The sequence below is a fragment of the Adiantum capillus-veneris genome, chromosome 6 (genome assembly GCF_014529385.1).
Source record: "Adiantum capillus-veneris isolate H3 chromosome 6, ASM1452938v2, whole genome shotgun sequence".
Lineage (NCBI taxonomy): Eukaryota > Viridiplantae > Streptophyta > Polypodiopsida > Polypodiales > Pteridaceae > Adiantum > Adiantum capillus-veneris.
The window spans coordinates 68360335-68370466 of record NC_140936.1 but is presented as its reverse complement, the minus strand read 5'-3'; the positions used below and the strand labels follow the sequence as shown (position 1 = coordinate 68370466).

General features: G+C 43.7%; 1 protein-coding gene across 1 annotated transcript; it reads left to right on the top strand.

Annotated features, from left to right (window-relative positions):
* The first annotated feature begins 7101 nt into the window (after positions 1 to 7101).
* Positions 7102 to 9330, top strand: LOC147455652 (uncharacterized). The gene is made up of 2 exons (XM_086513738.1): positions 7102 to 8038; positions 9200 to 9330. Exons 1-2 carry the CDS (start codon positions 7102 to 7104, stop codon positions 9328 to 9330), a joined length of 1068 nt encoding a protein of 355 aa, XP_086369864.1.
* Positions 9331 to 10132: the final 802 nt, after the last annotated feature.

Genomic DNA, 10132 nt, shown 5'->3' with positions numbered 1-10132 from the left:
GATCATGAAACTCTTTGCTCACCTTTGGTAGAGGATGTTCTCTGAGGTTGTCATGATTTCTTTCATGGTTTACACAAAGTGTGAGAAATTGGACAGGTCGTTTACCATATTTTCTACGTATCCTAGCATATGTTGAACCATCATCCATTACCTTTGTTTCCATTCGAACTCCCACAATGTAAGGTTGTCCAAGGATGAGATGATATGAAGATGTATCCTGTACAAAGAAGTTTTGGTCAATCTTTACATCACCTATTGTCACCTTCACACCTAGACATGCTGCATACAATTCATCGGATGAATTGTTTGCCACGTTTACCATCCAACCATGATCTATGTCCATCGGCCATTTTCACTTGTTGTAGAGACTCTTTGACATTATGTTTATTTCTGAACCATGGTCAATCAAGGCAACAAATGGATCTTCAAGATCACCTACCTTGACGAAAGTTTTTGTAGTAGCCCTTGCCCAGTGACTTCGTGAATAGTAGCTCCTAGGAATAGCTTCAACTTCTTCATCATCATTTGATAAATGCACTTTCTTCACTCTGCCACTAGATTGGTAGTGTCCTACCACAGCTCCATCATCCTCCTTATTTTGCGACTGCATCCCTTGTGTCTTCAAGGTTTCCCCTTCAACCTGTAGACGAGAAACTTTAGCAAGCGTTTGCCTCTTCCTCTTGATGATATCAATGATCTCCTCATGGAATTCACGCTTTGCAATGCCAAGAACTTCTCCCAGAGTAAACTCAATATTTATATTCAAGATCCTTTCCTCCAAGAATTTCTTTAAATCTGTAGCAACCTCAATATCAGATTGTAGTTTATAGGTTGGGCCTTTTGTATTACCTTTTGTTGGCTCTTTCTTCTTTCCTGTTGTAGACTCCTCCATGAGTACTTCAGGTGGAGATGCTCCTTGTGTCGAGGGTGTTTGAGAAGTCATTGAGTTGCTTCTTCCCCCACTTCTAGAAGCTCTTTTTGATGGTCCTTCATCAGCATTCTCACGTATGCGCTTCTCTTCTACAATAGCCTCATTTTGTTGGCATTTTGTAATGTAGGCATGCACTAACAATGAGTCCACTGAATCATTCCATCCTATTTCTAGACGTATACAATCACTTGCTTCATGTAGAATCTCTTTTGTAAGTTTTCCCTTTTTAGCTAATTGCATGACATCCGACCAAATTTGACCATGATGATCACTCACATCTTCATCAATAAGATGCTCAATTTTTACTCCATAAGTAGCTGCCTCAACTAAATAGGTGGCATGGTTAGTTGCCATATCTTCAACTAAGGTTTGCATTCCCCCCTTCCCAAAGTTAGTTCTCAAGGGTAGACCTGTCTCTCTTAAGTGGATTTTACCATCCTTAAAAAAGACAACATCTTTTGACAAAGCATCACTAAAATCATCACAATCCCTTCTTACATGGTCTGTAGTATCACACCAAATACATCTATTAACAAACCCTTCTTTGGGCTATTGTCTTTGCCTAGGAAGTGGCCCTGATGGTTGGCCTTTTTCTTCAAGCTTTGCAAGCTTCACCTTTAAGTCACGCATTCATTTCACAAGCTCATCTAGCATGGACTCATCAAACATAGGAGCGATAAAAGTAGGCTTTACCATTTTGTCACAAGTTGAGGTGGAAGGACTTGTAGTGTTTACTACCATCTTGTCCCTTCTTCTTTGTCATTTGGCAAGCAGTGAGACAGCACCTTCAACCTCATTCCAGTCAGTCTTTAGTCCTTGCTGAGAATATTTATCTTCAAGAACAAGCTCCAAATTTTCTTGAAACTCTTTACTTGCAGCTTGTAAGAAAAGATCCATCTTCTCTGCATCTAGTGTGGCCCTTTTCGTCCTAGTGAGTTGTGCATAGCGCCGCTCAAATTCCCTAAGTAGCTCTATTATTGATAGTCCTTGCTTTGGCTTGACTACCCATTCTAAGAATTTCCTTTTGGTCACTCTCTCAGAGTCCTCCATGAAATATTCCTCCTTTAAAGCTACTTTGAGTTCTTCCCAATTTCTCCCATGCCCATCTTTAATCCTCCTAACATGTTCTCTAATTTCTGGAGCACCAACTAGTTCAAAGCTTTGAATCATCTCACCTTCTAACTAGTTCAAAGCTTTGAATCATCTCACCTTCTGACTCGCGATGCAGTTCCATCTCCTTCACATACTCGCATAAGTACTTGGTTATATCTTTATATCTTTTCCATTGAACTGATCCATTCTGTTGATGATCGCTTGTATGGCCTTCGTTGTGCTGAAATCTCCATTCTTTCAGTGGCATGTTTTTGTTGCATATACATTGCAAATGCTTGAAACATTTGCATTGTTTCTGGGTCAAAATGCATACCATGTTGCTCAACATGATCACCCATGGTTACCCAAAAACTCTCACCCCGGGAGTTTTGTGTTGGGTTTACCAAAAATATGTCAAGAAACTTGCGGTCTTTCCAGGAAAGCACCGGGCTTTTGGATGTGAGAGTTTGTGAGAGAACTCCAAGAAAACAATATGAAGGAGTTAAACCATAGATGCCATGAAGACTAGGGTTTGGAAGGAAGTGCAATCAAAGAAGCCCCACTCTTTCTCTCTTGCAATCGCACACACAAAAAAAGAACACAAAAGAGTATAAAAACAGCACAAAGATGAAAACATCAAGGCTATGGTCATATCGGATCATAGGTAATATGAAAGGGTTAATAGATGATTTAATGGCATTCAATCGTTGCAAACCAAACAGGCTACAAATTGTTATTTGGAATTGTAGTTTTGTGCTTACCATAATATATATGTTTTGTCTAGTGATGGGGATTAATTGTGTATACAAATCCTCTTGGTTCATAGCAAGATAACTACACTCACATCAAAAGAAAAGTTATAGTCTATAAGAGGTAGTATGTTGGGATCCGGTGAAAGAAGTATTTCGTTGAGCCTTTCTGGGCCAAAGAAAAACACTATACGTTGTTGAAAGTGTATTCTACGGCTAATCTATATGTTAATTCTAATAGACCGCACATAGTGGAAGTGATAGAAATTCTCATCATGTGGATTATTCATCTAGGATAATATGTGAGAAATGTAGATATGAGAGAAGTGAAGAGATAAGAAGTGTTCCTCTCAAGCCCTATTCTTGCCCGTAGGCAATAAGGACACTGCGGGGAGAGATGTACCTATAGCAAGGAGAACCTAGAATTTGTAGAGAGAATGAATTTCTAAGAGTGAGAGAGATAGGTTCGATTAAGGAGATGAGATTAGATATATATATATATATATGTTGGATTAGAGATGAAAAATAAAACAACAAGGAAATTGATTCAAGTGAACTCTAGGCGGGTGTGGACAAATGTGCGAGATACATTCGTACTTCCGCGGCATTGTGAACAAGTTCTATTCATACACGATCCAATATGGGCAGAAAATGATGAGAATGATCTATCTAAACCCTGCTGGCTCTATGTCATTCAAGTTTCTCCATGTAGCAATCAAGTGTGTGAAGGATTGGATGTTGAGCTCGAAGAGATGATTCATGAACAAAGCACCAGACCGACTCCAACTTTAAGTTTAGATTTTGAGGTGGATGTCAGCATTGAGAAATTGTCTAAACCTAGAGATGAGGTGTCAAATAGTGAAGCTGATGCGGAGAGCGACGAAGAAGTAGAGATCGATGACGAAGATGCAGAAGTACAGATTGAGATAGGCATCTTTGGTGCATCAGATCTCATAGAGGATGAGAGATTAACTAATGACTTTTGCTAGAAAACCTTTTGTAAAGCTCTTTTTATTAGTCTACAATACACTTTAGATTTTGGTCATTTATGTAGCAGTTTTGTTGATTTGTTTCATTTGTGTAGCATTTTCGTTGATTTGTTATTTGTATTGATTAAGCATTTTTTACGTAAACTAACATATTTTGTGGGTGTTGTTTATGTATGATTAGCCATGGCCAATGACAAAGAGCCATACTCTCCTAGTTTTAGTTTTTCAGTCACTCCGGCCGGCATGTCACCCGAGCAGATGGGCTTGTTTTTGTCTCAGTTCACACCAGAGCAGATCGCGATGGCACAGCACCTTTGGGGTCCAGGTACCTCTAGACCTACTACGACCGACCCTACGCTCGGGACTAGTGTGGTCCCTACACCGAGCGGCCCCACACCTGAGTCTAGTGTGTCCCTACACCTACGACTCGTGTGCCCTTTACACCGATGGGTGGTTCATCCTCAAGACAACGTAACCGTCGTTCTGGAGGCGGTAGTTTTTGTGGTAGCAGTTCTATCGATGCGTCCACGCCACCGAGAGAGCGTCCACCACTCTCTTCAGTAGATAGTTCACGGATGAGCACACCATGTACACCTTGGGGAACACACGAGCATGATCCTAGCAAGGTGTACATGAGAAGGGATGGGGCTGTTGTGGCAGATAGGGTCGGAAAAGAAATGCGAGAGAGGATTCGACAACTCTGTACGATTCAGTTTGGTCACTCTGTGATGGAGATTTGGAAAAACCTCGATGCTGACAGAAAGAATTACATCGTCGATGCCATTCAGAGAGAGTACATGCCGGTAGAGGGGTACGATCAAGTCTCAAACGCCTGGATTTTAAGCATGGCGAGGTCCACAATGTCACACCGTCGGTCAGAGGCCAGAGACAGGTACAATGGCAGGAGTTCCAAGCCGGCATGGTTGGACGGAGAGGAGTGGATGCGGATTTCACGAGAGACACAAGACAATCCCAATAGATTTCAGCAACATAGAGATGCACCCAGAGAATGTTTGGAGTCTGCTGGAGTGTCACATCTTGGGAGTGGAGGCTACGATACGCTTCGACATGAGTTTGTAAGTATTATACGTATGCTTTAAACTATTGATAATATATATGTTATTTGAAGATTTATCTAATGATTAAACCATAATTTTGCAGGGAGTTGCCGTGAAGCGCCTTCCAACACGCCAAGAGGAGAAGTATGGGTACAAGCATGGACTTGTGGCCCTTTTGACCCAGCTCTGCAGGAGGAGGGAGAGGACGTCGATTGGGAGGCATTACCATGAGGGTCTTCTCACTCAGTGATTGTTTGTGCCATATGTACAGTTTTGTAGTGCTTATGTTTATGGTTTATGGTTATGTTTATGGTATGGCACAGATGTTATGGTTAAGGTTTGATAGTCAACTTAAGATTATGGTTTTGCTATGATGGTATGACAATCATCTGATGGTTATGGTTATGGTTATGGTTATGGTTGTGCAAGGTTTTGGTTATGGTTATGGTTATGGTTTTGCTATGATTATGGTTATGGTTGTGCAAGGTTAAGGTTATGGTACTTTTGTTATGATGGTATAGCAATCGTGTGATGGTTATGGTTATGGTTATGGTTATGGTTATGGTATGGCAAACAGGTTATGTTTAAGGCTCATGTTTTAATTATGTTAACAAGTTATGTTATTCTTACAAATTTACAATTTTGCTTATTGCTATACACTCGCTCTTTAGTGTCAGCTTGTAGGTGGAGTGTGGTTGCTTGTGCACTCTTCCTTTGGGCAGAGAGGGCTGTTTTCTTTTGCTGCAATACATGCAGCATTAGTTCCCAGTTGTCTCTGCCCAAAAAAAAAATTGCAGGTTTTGGTCGTCAGTACAGGTGACAGTATCACCGTCAGTAGGGGTAAAGGAATGAGCGTCGGAATTTAATATATTAATACCGATGCTTATTACGTTGCATATTCCAACGCCTATTCGAAGGCCTATTCCTACGCCCGCTATACCGATGGTCATACCGACGCTACGATACGGGCGTTTCTTACGAGGCTTGTTTCAACGCTTTTTAGTTTAAATATTAGCGCTATTTCATCGGTGCCTGCACCGGCTTCTGCACGACGTCTTGTAGTGCAAGAAGATCGGAGACGTTTGCATCGAACGAAGCCTCAGCAAGGGCTTATGCTTTGCTCGTCTAGAATGTGAAACGATCACTCAAAAGTGCAAAAGTGGTTGGATAGGCACGAGTTTGATCGCAAATATGATCGATTGGGCTGCATGTGCGCACCCTAAGAGAGGGTTTGCATGCTTAGCTACTTATTAAGAAAAACAAAAGTTTGCATGCTCTCACACCTAAGTACAGGAATCCTCTCTCTCTCTCTCTCTCTCTCTCTCTCTCTCTCTCTCTCTCTCGTGTTCCCGGGTGGAGGGGTGCGGTGGCTATCTCCCTGCACTAGCTTGTATCTGTCGAGCTCTCTCCTCGTCATTATATGGCACGAGGTCCCTCCCCAACGAGGGATCAATGGCTCCCCTCAATCGACGGGGGGCGGGCAAAATTTGGATCCTCAGATCTTACGTGTCGCTGAACTAGGGGTGAAATGTTGGGGCTGAAATAGGGGGATTGAACTCGGATTACATAGGTGAACTACATGGCCATTGGTGTAATACACGCGATAGCGTGATGATAACCCGTTCGATTGGCAAAGCTAGGGTCATGGGATTGAATCCCTCGGTGATTAACCGATAGTGAACTAGGAGTGAACTATGTGCCCTTTTTCCTCCCCTCTGTTTACCCCTAGTTCACTATTAGTTCATCGGGAAGATCAGACAACTCAGGTCGACTCCCTTGCCCCCGTCGATTGATGAGAGCCATTAATCTCCCTTGGGGAGACCTTGTGCCATATAGTGACGAGGAGTCTGCACTTCCTTCGATCGTGATTGATTGTTGATCGAGCCACCGAACAGAATCAATGCCGATGAAAGTCGGTCTTATGCAGAATATCAACCGATGAGAGGAGGGGCGAGGAGGCCTAGGCGAGGAAGGAGGACCTCCTCCCCGGCCCCTCTTTTCCCCGCATGCTAGGAGGAGCATTCGAGGAAAAGAGGGGGGGAGGGGGTGGTTCGGTGGAGGGAATCTGGATAAATAGTGAATTTTATTTATATCATGCCTAGTAGGAGTCGTAGGTCATGTGGTTTGACGAAGTCTTGAAGGGGACTCCGGAGCTGCAGGGTCAGGTCAATCTCTCCGAGCTCTCTAGTCAAGTGTTTTATAATTCGAATCTCGATATATATTCATGTGAGCGGCATCGGCCCCATTCTCTCTTTTGTTTTGCTCGCACAGGCCGTGAGGCCATGGGGCACACCCTTCGCCTGCTACCCTCCTCCCCTTACCCGTCCTCCCATAGCTTCCTGTGCAACCTCTGTGGTGAGTTAGGCTGCGGCCCTGTCTACCATTGCCCCGATTGCGACTTCGACATCCATGTCGCCTGTGCCGCCTTGTCCAACCAGCACACACATTTCGCCCACCCTCATCATCTCCTTCACCGCACCTATGTCCGCTCTCAGCGCTTTAAATGCGACCTCTGTGGATCTGGCATACTCTCATGGTCTTTTCAATGCAAGCCTTGCAATTTCGACATGCACTCTGTGTGCGCACGAGCACCGCGGTTTATTGAACACGCTGAACACTCACACCCTCTTGAGCTTCTGCAGTCTCCAAGTGTTGCAGGCTCCATCCATTGCAGTGGATGCAGAATGGTTATTTCTGGCCAATATTACTACAGTTGTCGTGTCTGTCGCTTTCATCTACACCAAGTGTGTGCGACTCTCCCCATCAAGGATATCAAGCATGTGAAACACCAAGCACACAAGCTGACACTGGTGTATTCATTGCCGCAAGCGCAGGTGCAAGCCACATGCAGAGATTGTGCAGGGCGCATTAAGGGTTGGTGCTTCAATTGTGCAACCTGCAATTTCAATCTTCACCCCGTTTGTGCAGAAATAGTACACGAGCTTCCTCATGGTGATACGGTGGCACAACAGAGTAACATTGTGACAACCTTGACAAACACCGGCCAGCAGGCCGCACGTAATGTAGTACACTCTGCGCCGGCACACACAATTCCATCACATGTTGATGTGCCAAGTAGTCTCGATTTTGATGTAGTGAAAAAGGTTCTAAGATTTGCTGAAGAAATGATGAAAGCCAATACTCCGCCAGATACCGCAGAAAGCTCTTCATCAGATCAGCAAGATGGTCCGCCAGAACATTGTCCGACATGTCTCGAAGGTAACATCACAAGAACTATGATTCCCACATGGCAATTATGACAAGATTAGGAGCAATGACGACGGAGGGGGAGCCCCGTCACTATATGGCACGGCTCTGGGTCAGAGGGGATCTAGGGTCCAAATTTGGGGGCGCGAGGCGGCTTTAATCTCAGCCGTAGGATCACGCAGTGAACTACGGGTGGGTGAACTGGGGGTGAACTAAGGGTGAACTAGGGGCGGGTGAACTAGGGGTGGGTGAAGTGGGGGTGAACTAAGGGTGAATTAGGGGCGCCTAAACTAGGGTATGATCATGTGTCATGCCAACATGGACATCGACGCGCGCTAGCGTGGTGGTAGGGCATTCGTGTGGCAACCGAGACATCACAGGTTGGACCCACACCCCGCGAGACGGGTGAACTAGGGGGGTGAACTAGGAGTGAACTCGGGGCGCCATTTTTGCCCCGAGTTCACCCCTAGTTCACCCCGTGATCCGACGACTGAGAGCAAAGCCGCCTCACGCCCCCAAATTTGGGCTGTAGATCCCCTCTGGCCAGGGCCGTGCCATATAGTGACGAGGGAGAGCGACTACATATCTAGATAGGTGCAGTTGTGTGCAGGGGTTAATTCGTCGGGCGTTGGGTCAATAGGACCCTTTCCCAATTGCACTTAGCTAGGGCCTAGGCAATATGTGGTGCAGAAGCTCACAATGTTGGATCCCAAGGGAAAAACCAATGGAAAGAGCACAGCCCAGATGGAAACTCATGAAAACTTTCTTGTATCTGCATGTCCCACCTTCGTACACAAGTGGTCGAGATGCACCACTACAAATTTTAGACATATTCTCACGTGTCAAAATTGAGTGAGAATATGGCTTTTGTCGTCTGCAATAGAAATACAGGTTTTCGCAGGTACGAATGACGATTTTTCATTGCTTTTTCTATGTGCTAATATTTCACAGGCAAGGAAAAGAGCAGTAGCACCGGGCGCTACTGCTTAAAAAGGAGCAGTGACGTCGGTGCTATTGGTAAAAATTGACTTTTAGCGAGTGGAAAACTTTGTGACGTGCTCAACTTTTTTACACATTAAGGTGTAAAAGAGGGTAGAAAAAAGGCATTTTTGTCGAAGTAAGAAAAGGTCGAAAATACGTAATACACATTGTTAATCTTTAAATTTTAATCAGGCTTCAAGCCAACGAATCCAAGAAAGGTCACAAACTGCGGGCATTCCTTTCACATGGTTTGCATACTGGAGTGGATGGAAAGGAGCGACGAGTGTCCCATATGCCGCAGCCATCTTGCAATTGTAGGGTAAAGTCTCTGCCAAGACGGGTGTCAGGAGACATACAGGTACATCCTTAACATTGTTTAATGTATGTTGTAGTATGGGAGTCAAGCGCGATTAGCAGAGTTCTCTAGGTATGTGTAGGGGTTCAAAAGAGAAGGATGGAGTGAAAATGTAGTCAAGCTCATGTTTGCTCATGTGAAGGCAATATGGGAGTGACTGTTTTAGTTACGACATTCCACGAGTTTGTCAAAGAATTTTATCTTACAAAGATTACAAGAATAATCGCTTGTAGAGCATATACTGTGTAAAAAGTTGTGGTTTTGGAGAAATGGATAGTGTCTCAGTTGTGGGGTGGTAATGTGGGTGAGCAAAGACCCAAGTTCTATTCCCCTCAACATTTTTTCTCAACAAAAAAAGGTGTATCATGTAAGTATCTTTAAGGGTTTATCATCAATCAAGATTTACCATTCTTCTTGTGAGTTTCAGGTTACAATAACAGTGACAAGCCAATGGTCTTGATCAATTTTTGTCATGTTGAGAATACACAACCGCCACATGTGTATGCGAGTATGACTAGAAATCAGGTTTTATTGCAAGGGACTTTATGGGGACTTAGGTCAAGTTAATACTCTAAGTTAAAAAAGAAGATAAATACCGTGAATGAATTCAGTGATGTGACCCATTACATAGGATGCACTGTGTCGAGGATCTATTTGTGGCCAATACGTTGTTTTAAAGATATCAATAAAATTTAATATCAAGTGTGTTTAACTTTAAGTGAGAGCCACAATGTCAATTTGAACTTATTGTTATGAGTTCGCTAGTAGTA